The 18946-nt window shown below is 38.8% G+C and overlaps 1 protein-coding gene across 1 annotated transcript; it reads left to right on the forward strand.

Annotated features, from left to right (window-relative positions):
* Positions 1-11255: 11255 nt before the first annotated feature.
* On the forward strand, positions 11256-15826 carry LOC130947976 (protein NRT1/ PTR FAMILY 4.5-like). Its single transcript, XM_057876691.1, has 6 exons — positions 11256-11707; positions 11783-11849; positions 11931-12148; positions 12416-12838; positions 13680-13798; positions 14530-15826. Exons 1-6 carry the CDS (start codon positions 11705-11707, stop codon positions 15518-15520), a joined length of 1821 nt encoding a protein of 606 aa, XP_057732674.1. The 5' UTR covers positions 11256-11704; the 3' UTR covers positions 15521-15826.
* Positions 15827-18946: the final 3120 nt, after the last annotated feature.

Consider the following 18946-nt stretch of genomic DNA (forward strand, 5'->3'; position numbering starts at 1 on the left):
ATGCTTAGTTCCCTATGCTGTTTGAGCATCTCTGCTTTACTTGGACAGCAGGGGTGTGAATGATCCAGCACAACCTTTAAAATGATCCAGGCACCAACATCCTTCAATGTGTGTATATAAATTATTGTAGGACAGTTTAAACCAGATGTCGGATTCGTCTAAACCCTAAACCCTAAACCCGAACGACAATAACTCAACTAAAATAACAAAAAAGCCATAAACTGTAAATACACCCACACTTTCTCCAAAAATACACCCAAAAAATTATGATCTACACCCGAGCGTCTGCTATAAATTGCAGATAATTAATCAAAACTAATACATTAGATTCAATCCACAGATTTATGTTCACGCGTTAGTTTCACAGTCAATGTTCACGAATTATTTAGCTACACAATGCTATACAAATAACTGCAACAAAATTTAGAGTAATCGTATGTAAATCAAACCTCAGAAACTTCGTTAGATTTAAATTCATAATCCACTTCGCCCTAATTCAGCTGATAATCTGAGGTTGAATCATCCATTATCTTCAAAATGAGTTCAAAATTTGATTTCAGAAACCAAAAAATCGAAAAGAAAACGAAGTTGGAATTACAGAGAGAGGAACTAACATCAATGACGAAGAACAAACCAGTGAGAAAGGAGAAAAAAAGAACGATCAAAAAAGTAGGGGAAGACGCGTGAGAAGAAGAACGAGCAAATTTGGAAAGAAGGAGAACGAAGAAGGAAACAAATCTTTTTAAATTTGGTAATTATATATACGCGGGATCTTTATATAGTGCGTGTAAGGGACGTAGCACTTGCAGCGCATTTTGGGGGGTTAGGAGTTAATTGACTTGTAATAATTACAAGCCCTCATCGCTTGTATGCAGAGCTTTTCCGTATTAATATATTACACTTTTTTTTAAAGACATTAAGGAAAAAGATATATAAAAATTAGAAAATTTTTTAAATATATTCAAAATACCAGTATTTTAATAATTTTAATAGTTAATTTTAATTAATATATATTATATATTTTTTTATAATGAAGATTAACTATTAAAATTATTATAATACTTAGGGTAAAAAACGTATTTAAGCCAGGCTGAGGAAGATATTACGCATATCAGCCAAAACGAAAATTGTTTCAGCAATCAACCAATGGGCATTTTAATTTAATTCGAAGCAACAAAATTCGAATTACAATTGTACATAATTCGAATCAATATGGATCGAATTATGCACAAAGAAGATTGCATGTAATTCGAAACTAATTGGGTCGAATTATGAAAGCTTAATTCGAATGTAGTTAATTCGAATTACTAGGAAAAGTGTAGTAACCATAATTCGAACTTTAGTGATTCGAATTAGTAGGAAATGTGAAGAAAGGCATAATTTGAATTGACCTGATTCGAATTACGTATATATAGTGCGAATGAGGATGATTCGAATTAATGTGTACCAGAGCTCTATATATATGAGATGAACGTGAGTTGCCCTCATTAGAGAGGGGTCAGATGGCTAGTGAGGACAGTTTTCTAGTGTTGGTTCACCACAGAGGATCAATTAAGAGAAAAACTTGTTCCGGTGTGAAGTTCACCGATAAGGATCCTCTCTGTATTATTGTGAGTTCTACGACGAGCTTTGATGACCTTGTTAGCTCTGTACTGATGAAACTTGGTCTGGAAGGTGTAAAAAGGGTTAAGAAGTTTTTTTTATCGCATTCCAATCACGGTGCTCCAGGATACCATGAAGTATGATTATTTCACGATCGAGAGTGATGAGGACTTGCAGGTCATGTTTCATTGTCGCCGGCAGTTTCCCGAAGTGAGGACACCAAAGCTGTTGGCAAAGTTGGTTGATGTGGTATCCAGCTCGGGGAGTTCGAACCGGAATACCAACACTTTAGCCACGGTTGCCGGTTCTAGCTCCAGACCTGCCGTTGCTTCTTCCTCCGTCCCTGCGTACGAGCCACCTGTCCAGCCTGTCGCCTCTCCTTCGTTTGCTGTTGATCTCAACGGCAATGTTGGCGATGAGGTTGGAACAGAGGAATTTATACCTACCTCTGTACAGTGTGCTACACCGGTTGGAGTTGGAGATGGATTGTTTGATGATCCAGAGGACGATGATGTCGAGCCGGATATGATTGTTGATGACAGTGGCGATGATATTGGAGCGAGTGAGCCTGTAGGGACGGAAGGTGGTTCTAGCTCTAGCACATAGCAGTACCCTCCACATTTTTCATCTTTGGACCTGGATGCCATGAGGCCTGATGGGGTACCTGGCCAGCATGCTGGATTTGGTGCTAGAGATGCAGAAGGGTCTGCTGGTATGACAGAGTTCTAGGTTTGTCAGCAATTTCAAGATAAAGATGAGGCCCTATTAAGTGTGAAGACTTACAGCATCCGCTGAGGGGTACAGTACAAGATAGTGGAGTCTGATTATCGCCGGTATGTGGGCAAGTGTTCTGAGTTCGGGAATGGGTACACATGGTTGATTCGGCTGAGTCTCCGACAGCGCAAGGGCATTTGGGAGGTCAAACGGTACAATGGACCGCATACTTGTCTGGCCAGCTCCATCTCTAGCGATCACAGGAGTTTGGATTATCATGTGATATCGGCCTTCATTATGCCAATGGCTAGGGCTGATGCATCCGTCAGCATCAAGGTGCTCCTAAACGTGATGGCCTCACACTATGGGTTCAGACCGACGTACAGGAGGGTCTGGTTGGCAAAGCAGAAGGTTGTTGCCATCATTTATGGTGACTAGGATGAGTCGTACAACAAGCTCCCAAGGTGGGTGTTAGGAGTGCAGGTGACCATGCCTGGTTCTGTTGCAGTGCTTAGGACTAGCCCTGTTCGAGTTGGGGGATAGCTAGACGAGTCTCAGGCTTATTTTCACAGACTATTCTGGACTTTTCCACCGTGTATCGAGGCATTTCATCATTGCAAGCCGTTGGTGAGTATTGACGGCACCCACCTATATGGCAAGTATGGGGGTACGTTGCTTGTAGCGATTGCACAAGACGGGAACTCCAACATACTCCCTGTTGCATTCGCACTAGTCGAGGGTGAGAATACTGAGTCGTGGTCATTCTTTCTCTCCCACCTCTGTCAGCACTGACACCACAGCCGGGTCTGCTTGTTATTTCTGACAGACATAACGGCATCAAGGCCACGCTTGAGGCTCCCTACGGGTGCTGGCTACCTCCAGCTGCATACCGGGCATTCTGCATTCGACACGTAGCAGTAAATTTCGCCCTCACCTTCAAGGGCAAAGACGCAAGGGGCCAGCTAAACGCATCATACCCAGCAGGCTTAAATCCAAAAAACTGCCAAAAGATCCAGGACTGAAGTAACTATAATGGTCCAGCTAACTTCACGACATGTCTGTTGGCCACTCGGCACATGCACCGATACAACCATGCGAGTGCAGCCGATCTCCAACTGTAGCCACCCATCTCCTCAAGCCTAGCCACGTACGGTAGCCATCTGATGTGAATACAATTGCCGGACTTGTCGGCAAACAGCTGGGTGCCCAACAACATCATGATATAGGCACGGGCAAAGCGCCTAACTGTCTCCTCATCGGCCCCATCAGGGCACTCTCCAAAAGTCTCCTGGAACCAGGTGCAGTTTACTGCAAACTTCTGAATTTGGCTCGGGAGAGGTAACACACCGAGCAACTCCTGGAACCACTGCCAAGCAGGCCGGGCACCCTGTATGAATACGTGGAAATCTGTCAGGTAACCACTGATGTAATGTCCGTCCACTGGCAAACCCAACTGGTACGCCACGTCCTGAAGTGTGATCATGCACTCTCCGAACGGCATGTGGAACGTGTGCGTCTCCGGACGCCACCTCTCGAGGAATATACTCACAAAGGGCTCGTCTAATCTGAACCATCTATCGTTCAGTCTCGCAAGATGGTATAATCCGGCTATCTACAAGTACGGAACGTACCTCTCATCGAGTCGCATTCCCTGCTGCCGTCGCATGCTCGATATACAACGCCGGGGCTGCGCATTACATGGACCGCATGATTAGAACGAATTACAATACCAATTACAAATACAAATCACGACATAAAAAACTAACAAATACCACATGCAAAAGGAGATATATTAAACCACGACCAAAACCGCATAGTATAACCGCATCCAAAAAACCACTAGCATAAACCAAGTGCAACTCCATTTACAAAAACTACCAGCTAAAACCACTCAACTTGACAGCTACCAATACCACTAACGTAAACCGCTAACATAAACCATCAATAAAATCGCATACAAAACCACTAAAAAAAATCGCATGCAATACCACTAACCCAAACCACTAACATAAACCGCCAATAAAACTGCATGCAAAACCCATTCAATACACCGCCAATAAAACCACTTGCAAAACCTCTTAAATAAACCTCTTGCAATACAACTTTTGTAAATCACAAACAAAAACCACTAAACATATACTACTATCAAAAACCACTAACCTCGTTGTTGATCACCCCGGCGATATGAGCGACTCCATCCAAACGATACAGCCTTCCCAGATCGTCCCCCATCACCTCAATATGCCGCTCGAGTCTTTGTCGTACAGATTCTGGGTCATTTTTTCTGGGATTTGGGGGGGTATGAGGATGGGAAAATGATTCAAATGAGCTTGGTTCGAACTCCTTATATGGGCAAGTCACAAGTAATTCGAATCAACTTATTTCGAATTACCAAAGTCTCCAAACATTAGTAATTCGAATCAATATAATTCGAACTCCTTCCGTGTCACCTTTCCCTACTAATTCGAATTGATTCAATTCGAATTACACTTTGCTAATTCAATTCATGTTGTTTCGAATTACGTTGGAACTTGATTAGCCATAATTCGAAACATGTTCATTCGAATTACTGAGGAATGTAATTCGAATCTTATTGATTCAAATTATATGAATATGTCAATTGGTTGATTGATGAATCGAATTTCTTTTTGGCTGATTCAGGTAAATTCAATCTCCCAATGACTTATTTTAGTGTTTTACCCTAATACTTACATATATCTGATACAGTTAAAATTTTTCCTAAAGATTAATGTCAAAATGTACCACTCTTGTGTTTGGAACTAGAATGCTATATACATTTTAGAGTAATAAATGATAATGATATATTGCATGGGAAAATTTGCAAGTGTATTGATATATTAATGTTCCGGTAATTTTTAATTATTAATTTTTATTATAAAAAAATATATAATACATATAATTAAGATTAATGATTAAAATTTATTAAAATATTAATATATCGATATAGTTAAAAGTATTCTATTTATACGATTATATTTTAAAATTCTTATATATATAATGGATTTTTTATTTTTATAAATAAAATAAATGTAATATTTACCAAAATAAATAATTTTACGAGTATTTACCATTTTAAATAACCCTATCATATCTCGTTTACACTGTAAATGAGATATGGCAAGAATGGCTGGGACGTGTATCTCGTTTACACTGTAAACGAGATATATATATATATAAGACGTTACTCAACATCTATAAAAGGATGTGTAACCCTTGGTATTCTTCACACACATTTCATATCCTTTCACTTTCTCCTTTCTCTAGAAAAACAAAGTTGAATGGCCAGTAACAATTTATTCATAGTTGTGGAGCTTTATCCGAATTGTCGTATGAGAAATGGTGACAACGAGGTGACATTTGAGTGTCAGAATTCGATATTGTTTCGCACTTAGCGTGTGGAGACGTTGTCGGATTTAAAGAGTTTGATATTGAGCAAGTTTGGGGGATACAAGCGAGGAAAATCGGAAGGGTGGCGTATAGGTTGCTGGCACCCATGGGAAATGGAGTCTTCCGGTTTTGGCTATTTCGACTTCACAGGGACAAACATGTGTGACTGATATTCGACATGCGTATTTTACAACTAACCTCATCGAAATGTAGCCTGTCAAGGGAAACCCTCCAACGTAGGACCTTGGCTTCATACTGATCCCTGCTCTGCTGCGGAGCCGCACCAACCTAACACATCGAAGGATAGCATATACGGTTCGTTAAGTAACATATCAAAAGTTTTGACAAAATTATTTAACTCAAGTACGTAAAAAAATATTTCTCATCTCGCAGCCAGCGGATACTGGTAGACACCTCTATCTGGTGGACACCACTGTGGAAATCTCTGATAGATCCAGAACATCAACAACGGAGTGCAGCCAGCGATGTCCGTGATGCCCCGTTGAACCGCCAAAGATAGGGATTGATACGTTCAGGCCAGAACAACCGAGCCCCACAAAACGCTCTACAAAGTAAAAGGTAAAGGTCGAAGTGACAGAAGATTGAGATTTGGGACATGGAACATAGGCACTCTAACAGAAAAGTCCATGGAGGTGGTGGACACCATGACAAGGAGGAAGATTAACATTATGTGCCTACAAAAAATGAAATGGGTTGGTGCAAAGGCTAGGGAGTTGGATACTTCTAGTTTCAAACTTTGGTATACAGGAAAGGTGAAGAATAGGAATGAGGTTGAAATAATTATGGATAAGCAGTGGAAGAAGGACGTAGTGGATGTCAAGAGGGTGGGAGATCGGATCATCTCTATCAAACTTGTGGTGGAGGGAGGTGCTTTCCATGTGATTAGTGCCTATGCACCGCAAGTGGGTTCAGACGAACAACACAAGATAAGGTTTTGGGAGGATCTAGAGAGTTTCGTTCAAGGCATACCTTTGGGAGATAAGATTTTCTTAGGAGGAGATTTAAATGGCCATGTTGGGAGAGAAGTGACTGGATATGGGAGTATTCACAGAGGCCATGGTTTCCGGATGATCAATACCGAGGGTAAAACTATTTGGACTTTTCCTTAACCTTTGATCTTCTCATCGCAAATACATGTTTTAAAAAGAGAGACGAACATCTTATAACCTATAAGAGTGGCATGACAAGCTCTCAAATCAACTTCTTCTTGTTGAGGAGAGTTGACCGAAAATTTTGCATTAACTGTAAAATTATCCCGGGAGAGAGTTTGACAACACAACATAGGGTGCTCATCATGGATTTTCGCATTGAGCAAAAGTTGAGGAAAAGACATCATACGAAGAACCCAAGGACAAGGTGGTGGCGGATGAAAGGTGATGAACAAAGAAGCTTCCTAAGACGGGTAGGAGAAGAGGCGAAGTGGGATGGGAATGGAAGCGCGGAAGAGATGTGGAGGGAGATGGCAGAAGTTATTAGAAGAACAGTAAAAGAAAGTTTTGGTGAATCTAAAGGAATAGGACCAAGAGACAAGGAGTCCTGGTGGTGGAATGCGAGTATACAAGAAAAGATAAAGATAAAAGGGGATGCATTAAAGAGTGGTCTTTATACCACAATGCAGATAACTGAGAAAAATATAAGGCGGCTAAGAAAGAGACAAAAGTGGCTGTAAGTGAAGCAAGAACAAGAGCATATGAGGGTCTCTACCAGTCTTTGGGCACGAAGAAGGAGAAAAAGGTATATATAGAATCGCAAAGAGCCAGGAAAGAAGAACGAGAGATTTAGATCAGGTTAAATGCATAAAGGATAAGGATGGAGATGTGTTGGCTCAAGAGGAGAAGATTAATGAAAGGTGGAAGAGCTATTTCTACGAGTTATTTAATGAGGGACAGAAGACTCTTCGGAGCCTTGGTCGATTATGCACAAGGGAAGAAGATCAAAACTTTGACTACTATCGAAGGATTCGAGACTTCAAGATAAAAGAGGCTCTAAAGCAGATGAAAAATGGCAGGGCAGTAGGACCTGATAATATCCTGATTGAGGTTTGGAAGGATCTTGGAGAAAAAGGCATCAACTGGTTGACCAAGCTTTTTAATGAGATTTTAAGGTCAAAGAAGATGCCTGATGAGTGGAGAAAGAGCACCTTGGTACCTATCTACAAGAATAAGGGGGATATACAAAGTTGCGAAAATTATAGAGGGATTAAGCTTATGAGTCATACTATGAAGTTATGGGAAATGGTGATAGAACGGAGGTTGAGAAAAGAGACACAAGTAACAGAGAACCAATTTGGATTTATGCCAGGCAGATCTACCACTGAAGCGATATACCTATTAAGAAGGATGATGGAGAGGTATCGTAGTAATAAAAGGGATCTACATATGGTGTTTATTGATTTGTAAAAAGCATATGATAGGGTACCAAGGGAGGTCTTATGGAAGGTTTTAGAAAAGAGGAGAGTAAGGATCGCATATATTCAGGCAATTAAAGACATGTATGATGGGGCCACAACTAGTGTGAAGACTCAAGGTGGTGTGACAGAGGAACTCCCTATTGGTATAGGATTACACCAGGGATCATCCTTAAGTCCATACCTTTTCACATTTGTCTTGGAAGTACTCACAGAGCACATCCAAGAGCCTGTGTCATGGTGCATGCTTTTTTCCGATGATATCATCCTTATGGGAGAGTCAAGGAAAGACCTAAATAAGAAGTTGGAGTTATGGAAAGAAGCTTTAGAAGTGTATGGTCTGCGCATAAGCCGTAGCAAGACGGAATATATGGAATGTAAGTTCAGTCTGAGAAGGAAAAACCCCAATATAGAGGTGAAGATTGGAGAAAACATCCTACAAAAAGTTAAAAGTTTTAAGTATCTTGGGTGCATCATACAGGATAATGGAGAGATTGAACAGGATGTAAATCATAGGATCCAAGCAGGTTGGTCAAAATCGCGGAGTGAATCTGGTTTTATATGCGACAAAAAAGTGCCTCTAAAACTTAAAGGTAAATTCTATCGCACCGCTATAAGATCCGCTATGTTGTACGGTACGGAGTGTTGGGCGGCTAAAGGGGAGCACGAACATAAGTTGAGTGTGGCAGAGATGAAGATGTTGAGATGGATGAGTGGTCATACGCGATTGGATAAAATAAGGAATGAAGATATAAGGGAGAGAGCTGGAGTAGCACCTATTGTGGAAAAGATGGTTGAATCGCGTCTCAGGTGGTTTGGACATGTGAGAAGAAGACCGATAGAACATCCAGTCAGGAGGGTGGATGAGATGGAAGATGGACAAAGGGCGAAAGGTAGAGGAAGACCTAAGAAGACCATCCATGAGGTGGTCAAACGAGATCTACATGTAAACGGTCTCTCTGTAGACATGATACATGACAGAGCACAATGTCGTCGTTTGATTCATGTAGCCGACCCCACTTAGTGGGACAAGGCTTTGTTGTTGTTGTTTGTAGCGGTAGCCAACGAAGGTGCACCAGATTGTTAGACTTGTCGGTCATCAGATACTCTCCGATCAGTAACATGATGTAACACCTGGCGTATTGTCGGAGGGTCTCAGGATCGTCTGTCTGGGGCATCTAGCGAACACGATCCCGTAGCCACACAAGCTTCAGCGTGAACGACTCCTTCCTCTGAACCGCCTGCTGTGCCGCCACGGGAGGCCTGGCACCGAGGAGCTGCTCCACCAACGCCCACGTTTCTGTATGGTACCACCTACCAAAGTCACGGAGGCACCCCCCACGGGGTTACTGTGTGCGCTAGGACCAGGTGGTACGCCACGTCCTGTGGGGTAATGGTGACCTCACCCCACGGGAGATGAATCGTGTGCGTCTCTGGACGCCATCATTCCACCAGTGCCGAAATCAGGGAGTTGTCAAAAGTAAAATCTTTGAGTGGCACGGTGTCGCCGAATCCGGCCTCGACCAAATACGGGACGATGGCGTCCGATGGAGGTAAAGTGTGGCTCACTCGCCGGGGTAGTAGGAGGTGAGACCTCTGATTAATGACAAACAAAAATAATATTTAAATTATATACAATCAATTATAACTTATAATTTTTTTAACATTTTAACAATTTAATTTTACCTTTGATAATATTTATCTCCCACAAGTCTCAAGATTAATTATTTTTATTATTACTTTTATTACAAATTAAATAGAATTTTTTATTTTTATAAATAAAATAAATGTAATATTTATCAAAATAAATAATTTTTAAAGAAATTACCAAACAAAGTCCTAAATTTCTTATAAAATAAAAATAGAAAACCTTAATATCATAAATAGTGTTATACTATCATGGGATTACATTTATAAATACTAACAACATAGTATGGGAATAACATAGTTTCAAACGGATAACATTCATGTCATACGAACCTAGCACAAGCGGATAGATTTCTAAATTAAACCTACAGACTTAACTCCTAACTCATATATATCATCGTTCCTAGACATGACTACCCTAACAATGCCAAAATCATTAAATTTAACAACTATAATGAAACTAACCTTGCAATCGACCGTCAAGATGTAATGTGTCGTCTCATTCAGCCTGTTTATGTCACAGTCATTCTCCATTTGGCGCGCTATCACCACTCGAGCCACAGGTATAGTCAGAAAAGGTTAAAATAGAGGAGAAAGATGTCGAAAAAGTGAAAGTGAGACCCGAAAGTCGGCGGTAAACGACTTCTATATATAGAAGCGTACGGGACATATCTCGTTTACACTATAAACAAAATATACACGTGTCACACTTACGTGTCATATCTTGTTTATAGTGTAAACGAGATACGTGCATTGCCATCTCGTTTACAATGTTAACGAGATATGACAGGAAAATTTATTTCGATAATTTTTTAAAAAATTATTTATTTTAGTAAATATTATATTTATTTTATTTATAAAAATAAAAAATCCTATATACAAGTAGTTACATATTAGGGGGAAAAAATGGTCTGCTACTAGTGAACCCTAGATACTCTATACACCTATATTCTACCTAAGAAGGTAGACGAGACGGTAACAATTATTAACATGACATATTAAGAGCACGTTATTAGGGAGGAAATAGGGAAAACCATGTGACATATGCATCATTTATCTTAAAAGTTATGAAGTAGATTTTATTGAATTTAATCAATTTATTAAATAAAAGTTAAAAAAATTAATTGGATTAATCGAGTTTTTTTTACTTGTATATTTAAATAAGTGTTAAAAATTTAAATTTCACAGTATGTACATAATAATTTATTAATTAATAACAAATCCTTATAAATAAGTAATTGATCACATGCTATGCATGGGTGTCATACTTATCATTGTATCAACCAGTAGGGATTTAAAAAAAAAGGGGGTCTTCCCCAATTTCTGTATTTATACTCTTCCTTTTAATTTGACCCCTCTTTTGAGCGTTACCGAAAAGCTGCTGGTTTTAAGAACAAAGGGGCCTCACAAATGCAGAGAGACAAGCATAAAAATCAAGAGGAGTGGGTCTAATATGTTGGGTTGATTAGGAAATTAAGATCAATAATTCATTTATCATCCATTCTTAGCAATCTTAAACCACCCGTGGTAGCTTCTTCCATTTCAATTTTCTTTTTTTAATTTTGGTGCCATCTTCAATAATACACATTTCGTGCTCAAAAAGTTGAAAAGTGTCCCCAAAAGAGGAAGAGAGAGAGGAGGAGGGGGTTGATTCACATTTCACACACACACACTGATCGTGATAAATAATAGCATAGGAAAAGAACTAGTCATGAAGAACAGAAGCAACTGTTCCAGAAGGGGTAGTAATAAAACTTAGGACCTATATTGTACATTTTATATAAGTTGAAGGCTACTCTCTTTAGTACTCCAATACTCAAGCTTTTTCTTCTAAAGCTTCCTTTTTGGGTTCTACGTTCACCAACACCACTTCCACAACCACCATTCTCCCTTTGAATCTCAACAATGGTAAGCATATTCCTTCATAATCCATCATTCTTTATATCTCTAAGAAGCTCATGAGTTACAATTTTGTTGGAACAGCGAGACAAAGAGGAAGCAAAAGCATGGGAGAAGAAGGGTGGATTCAGAGCTGCAATGTTTGTTTTCGGTAAATAAAAATCAAATCTTGAAAAGAAGTATGAATACCCATTTGCAAATGTTTGATTATTGTTCCTTGCTGCTTTGGTAGTGTTGTCAGCATTGGACAACATGGGTCTGGTGGCGAACATGGTGAGCATGGTGCTCTACTTTTATGGCGTTATGCACTTTGATCTGTCAAGCTCTGCCAACACTCTGACAAACTTTTTGGGTTCCACTTTCTTGCTCTCACTCGTTGGTGCTTTCATCTCCGATACTTACCTCAACAGACTCACCACATGCTTGCTTTTTGGATCACTCGAAGTCACGGTAACCTCTCATCATCTAAAACATAAAAAAATATAAATCCTACTCCAATTCCCAATATCTCCAAATAAACAATTCAATTGGTCCGCAAAAAGAGGCTTTTACTAATTTAGTTTGTTTCTCATTTCTGACTCACAAAAATCCTTTCTCCCTTCCCCCGCTGTTAACTGTCGGAATACATTAAAGAATTGTTTGTGACTTGGGTTTTAACTTTTAAGAGGAATAGACCATATTTTTTCACTGCAAAGTCTCTGTTTTGTTATATTGCAGGCGCTGGTAGTGGTGACAATTCAAGCGGGCACGAAGGCGCTACAACCAGAAGCATGTGGAAAATCAAGCTGCGTGAAAGGAGGAGTAGCAGTAATGTTGTACACGTCACTGTGCCTGCTGGCATTGGGATCGGGGGGAGTGAGGGGTTCCATGACGGCACTTGGGGCGGACCAGTTTGAAGAGAAGGACCCCAAGGAAGGGAAGGGTTTAGCCACCTACTTCAATTGGCTTCTGCTCAGCACAACGCTAGGCTCAGTTGTGGGCGTTACTGCCGTCGTCTGGGTTAGCACGCAGAGAGCATGGTACTTGGGATTCTTGATTGTAACCGTTTCTTCCTTCCTTGGATTTCTCACTCTTGCTCTTGGCAAACCCTTTTACAGAATTCTACCACCTTCTCAAAGCCCTCTTTCAAGGATCCTTCAGGTTTTTCTTTTTCTCCTATTTTAGTGAAAATTCATTCCATTTTACGTCAAATTAATAACTGAATTATTAAATAATTTGACTAATTTAACTAAATTTTATCTTAAAGCTCTCACATATTAACTCTAGAAAAAGTCAATTATACATTACTTTTTATTCATTTTTTTAGCGTCAATCTTTATTTTATATTTTTTAATCAGTTAAAATTTTAAAAATATTAGTTGTATAAAAAAAATTTTTAATATATTTTATATTTTAACATATATTTTATGATAAATATCAATTAAGTATCTATTTTTTTTTTCAGTAATGTTAGAAAAATATAAAAAAAAACTAAAACTTGTCTTAACATTTATTAATTATTACAATAATTAATAAATATTAAATAAAATAAATTATGAATATTTCTTATTAATTTTTTTTTGTTATCCAACATTTTCATTTTCTTTCTATAACTAATATAGTTGATTTCATTTAATAAACTAATAATGACCGTTTTCAATGTATTTAGTTGAACTTTCCTAATTATTTGAATTTATCACGGATATGGTATAATTCAACGTATAATTAATTTTTTCTTTCCTTTTGATAATTTTTGTACTTCACTAATATTGTGTATTGACTGTATTCACTCAACAATTAATCGCATATTTTCTTTGACTTAAAAATATTAGATTATGCTTCGTTGGTACTGTTCTATATACTATTCTTGGTCCCATTGAATTAACATCCTTGAATAAAAAGGATTTTCTAACGTACTGAACAGAAATAAAAAAAAAATGTTAGTTGACTAATATTTTTTTATTAAGTCAATAATAGTTAATTTTTTTATTTTTCACTACAGGTTATTGTTGTGGCTTTCAAGAACCGAAAGCTACGACTACCAGAATCCCATGAAGAACTATACGAGATTAGTGATAAAGACTCAACAACAGGGAAGATTGCACACACAAACCAGTTAAGGTAAAGATTTTCCATTACCATTTCCACAAAAAAAAAAAGTCGATGTCAAACGTATTTTAGTTAAATATATGAAATGATATAAAAATGTGTTCGTGCAATGAACTTTTTCTTATTTACCCTGAAAAATTGAAAAGACAATTAAACAAGTGCACGGTCCAGCACAGTGGCGTGTTAGGAATTAAGATTCTTTTTCCTTCATGTACGACGGAGTAGGTAATGCCAAGCACTATGGCCCTACAACTATGGCTTTTGCACGTTTGCAGCAGCAGAGATACTGAGAATGATTACCCAAAAATTTTACTATCTATTACTCAAAATCGCAAGCAAAAAAGTTAAAGTTTTTTTCTTTTCTGACACTTCTCAGGGATAAAAGTTTGTGAACAAGAGTCAGTACTTTGAGCAATCAAGCTTCTTTGATTTTAATATTTTTTTTTTCAAATTATTAGATATTTTTAGGGTGGTTTTTAATTTGGCAGTACTTTACTGAGAGAATATGAAAAGGAAATTTCTTCTGAATAGCAGCCATGTTCAATGATTTCTTTTCTTATCTTTTGCATTTATTGTTCTCTGCGAAATCAAATTAAATTCAACTTCTAGTGTACAAAATTTATGAGTGTTTCCAGAGAAGGTGGTAAAATTGGTAAAACCTTAAAATGTAAAATGGGTTATGACTTATGGTGTCTTGATAATTCAAACATGATTTTTTATGGAGTTTTGGTTTGTTGGATTAGGTTCCTAGACAAAGCAGCAGTTCTTCAAGGAAACTTTGAACCAAAACCGTGGAAAGTTTGCACTGTGACACAAGTTGAAGAAGTGAAGATCCTAACAAGAATGTTACCAATATTAGCTAGCACCATAATAATGAACACTTGCCTAGCACAGCTTCAAACATTCTCAGTTCAACAGGGGAATGTAATGAACCTAAAACTCGGCTCCTTCACCGTTCCCCCGGCATCAATTCCGGTGATACCCCTTCTCTTCTTATGCATCCTAATCCCAATTTACGAGTTCTTGTTCGTGCCATTCGCACGAAAGATCACAAACCATCCCTCTGGAGTCACTCAACTCCAGAGGGTTGGCGTTGGACTAGTACTCTCTTCGATTTCAATGATGGTAGCCGGAATCATAGAAGTGAAGAGAAGGGACCAAGCAAGAAAAGACCCTTCAAAACCAATTAGCCTATTCTGGCTTTCATTCCAATATGCGATTTTCGGGATTGCAGATATGTTCACACAAGTAGGCCTATTGGAATTCTTCTATAGAGAAGCACCAAAAACAATGAAATCGCTATCAACTTCTTTCACATGGCTAGCAATGTCTATTGGTTACTTCTTGAGCACGGTATTTGTTAATGTAATAAACAGCGTCACGAAGAGGGTGGCGCCGAGCAAACAAGGTTGGTTACATGGATTTGATCTGAACTCGAACAATCTCAACTTGTTCTATTGGTTCTTGGCCATCTTAAGTTGCATAAATTTCTTCAATTTCGTTTATTGGGCGTGTTGGTACAAGTACAAATCCGAACAAGAGTATCAAGATGGAGATCAAGAACCAAGGGCGAGGGCGAAATCCGAATCCGAATCCGAAACAAAGCATATGAAAATGGTTCACCAAGGAATGATGATGATGGGTAAAAGCAGCCAAACTAGTGAAGCCAATAGTGAGGGACCCTCTTCCTCTGATGAAACAGAAGATGGCCAAAGAGAAAGAAGCAAAGTATAGAGAGAATGGAAGAAGAGAGATCATAAAAGTCAAGGAAAAAAGGAAGGATCAAAGAGACATGATTTGATGTGCTGATAAATCCGTGGATTGTGGAATTTGAAAATCTCCTCCTTGATAATACATGTTTTGGTTTTTATGATTGATGGGTAGTTGGGTACTGTTTTGGCTCTGGCGCCATCTCTCTGACTCTCTTTGCAGAGTTTAAAGGTTTTCCTCTTTTGCTTCTTTTCTTTTTAATATATATTTATATAAACTTGCCTTATATATCATCATTAACCTGCAAATGTTATTGCCTACTAAGCAATCTGTCTCAAACAATCTATGAATTAAAGAATTAAAACAATTTTATTGCTAATCATTTACAAAATATTTCTAATTAGCTTATATACTATCCGAAAAATTTTTAAATATACTGTTATACTGATGTCTCAATAATTTTTAACTATTGATTTTAATTATAAAAGGTATATATAATATATATAATTAAAATCAACGGTTAAAAATTACTGAAATATAGTATAGTGGTATACTTAATATTTTCCTATCTTATATAATGGAGATGTAACAGAAGTCAGATTCTAATATCTATATATATACACGAGTCCATGTTAACAGAAAATTTGTTTATATACTTCTCCGGTTCTCCCTGTTGGAAAGAGTCATTTTAGCAAAAGATAATTATTTGGGAAATAGAAGATAACGTTCTCCAATTTTAGTAAGATCCACAACCTTAGTGGTAGAATGATTGCTAAATTGGAAAAAGAAATTATAATAAAAAAGTTATAAGTCTTTTGCATTGATGAAAGTACAGCTATAATCAACTTAAAACATATTAACTAAAATCCAAAATCCACCAACTTATTTAGACATGTAGATATAAATAAATTGAATCATTATCTCAAATCTTTTCAATGGTTATGTCTAATTCGTTGAGAAAAGACGCACACTTTTGTATTCAAGCCCAAAATTAGTCTTTGATGGAATATAGTTAGTGGTAGGACATAATTCAATCCTTGCAAAAATAAGAGGAGGAACAATTACCCAAGCACAAATAATTTTGCCATTAATGGAATCACAATAATATAATGCAAAATGGCACAAAACCAGAAATAAAGAGCTAACAACACATTAAGATTTTATCATGAAAAACTTATTCTTTATGAGGTAAAAATCACAAGTCACCCACAACCCACTGTACAAAATTTATGTATAACAACTAATAAGCCCATCAATTCATTTATTAATACTAGAAAAAGAAACATTTAAAATTGTCGGATTTACCGATAGAATTTTTTAAAAAATTTGATAATAATATTATTATCAATAAATTTACTGTCAGAACGAATTCGATAATATAGATGTTACGGTGGGTAACCGAAGATAAATTCAATGGATGGCGTTGAGTGGCCCAAATGTATGAAGGAGGAGGACTCCGAATGGATCAGCAACTCGGGAGGCTCCGTCCGACTTGCGCGCGCGAATGAATGGGGGGGTAGTACCTGCAAAGACACTCCGATGCTTAAGTTAGCAAGAGTGTGAGCAGGTCTAGAAAGTATTGGGCTTAGAAATACCTGATAGGTGTCAGTGTACTTATAGTGGTGAGCCAATAACCACCGCTGGTGTAGTGCCGTATCTTTAGGATATTAACCGTCCCATTATCTTGGGGAGGTTAAGATATGGCTTTGGGAAGTGGTTAGAGAGATTTTAGGGGCGGTTACTCATTTGAATGAGTGTTTATCCGCCAGCTAATCTCATATCCGACTTCTTTATACTAAGTCGTGGTTGACACCGACTTCTTAGGTGGAGGTCGGTGCTTTGCTAGGCTTAATCTATTGGATCAGGCCTTTTGGTTGGACCTGGGCCCTTAGCGTTGGGCCAGGGTATGAACAGTGCCCCTACTTGAGCCCAAGATCTTTTTAAGGCTTGGGTTCAAGTATTCAACTCGGGTTCGTAGCCGACTTTCACGGGTTTTGAAACCGACGTGATTTTCGCGACCTTTTGTTTCTGACAGTTACGTCAATTCAAGCGTCGTGTCCGTTGAGGAAGCGTTTAGGGATTGAGGGCTTTGGTAACGGTGCAATCTCATTAATGACTGCCTCGTTTTTACCATTATGCCCCTTAGCCTATTTATAAATACTTTCCCTCTCTTTCGTTTTTCCGTTTCTGCAATCTTTCGAACTTTTGCTTTGCTCGTGCTGTATTCTTGTGTTCGAAGCTTCCCGTTTTCTCCAGCCTTCATTTCTTCGGATAAAGGTTAGTTTTGTTTCTTCCACGTCATGCCTTATGTTTGCATGTTTTGTATTGTGAGTGGGTAGGTTGGCCTGTAGATTCTAGCTTCGTATCTTTCCTCTTTAGGGGCCGTGTTTTTTTATTTTTCTTTTTCTTTTTTTCTTTTTGTAGGTTTCTACCACTTTTCTTTATATAAAAAATGGCTTCCGTAGATGTTCTTTCTCTGTGGGTTGATGACACTGTCCTTGGGGAGGAACCCCTGGTCGATGCTGAGTTTATCACTCATCTTCGTACTCACCACCAGCTCTGTACTTCGGAGGAGGACGAGCCAAAATATGAATTGATAATCCCGGGTCCTGAAGACCGGGTCTGTTTTGGGAGAGTTAATGAGGCGGCCCCTCATTTCTTCTTCATGTATGAATGTATGATCACCCGTTTGGGTGTTTTTCTTCCTTTCTCGGATTTCGAGATATCTGTTTTGCACCACTGTAGAGTTGCCCCTACTCAGCTTCACCCCAATTCTTGGGGTTTTTTGAGGATCTATCAGTTTATTAGCCACGCTCTGGACTTTCCGACCTCTTTGAGGATTTTCTTCTTTCTATTTCATATGACTAAGCCCTTTAGTGGGCTAAACAACAAACAGCAGTGGGTATCCTTCCGAGCCATACAAGGTCGGATGATTTTCACCCTTTTTGACGAATCTTTTCATGACTTCAAAAACTATTTTTTCAAAGTACAAGCTGTAGAGGGTCACCACCCCTTTTTCCTTGATGAGCACTCCTCCCCTCGCTTTCCCCTTTATTGGTTGGCGGCCTCCCCTTGTGAGAAGTATGGTCTAGATGACCTTGACGAGGTGGAGGCGGCCATTGTGGGGTTTTTCCGAGAAGCGTGGGGGAGGGCCCCTTACTTGGATACCAGAAAAATCCTCCAGGGAACGCCGACTTTTGTTCAGTCTCAATTAGGTAGTGCGTGCATTCCTGATTTCCGAGTTGTTTCTACCGACTTGCATGTCACCGACTTGTAACTTTTGTTAGTTGTTTTTCTTGTAGATATGGCAAAGAAGAATGCTCAGGAGGCTTACCAAAGGGTCCAGGAGGCTAAAGCAAAGTCCCGGGCTAGGTCGGGTGGTGCCAGGGCGATCAGCTCTCCTCCTCCTCCTCCTCCTCCTCCTCCTCCTAAAAATACTGGCACTCCCTC

The sequence above is a fragment of the Arachis stenosperma genome, chromosome 9, assembly GCF_014773155.1.
Source record: "Arachis stenosperma cultivar V10309 chromosome 9, arast.V10309.gnm1.PFL2, whole genome shotgun sequence".
Lineage (NCBI taxonomy): Eukaryota > Viridiplantae > Streptophyta > Magnoliopsida > Fabales > Fabaceae > Arachis > Arachis stenosperma.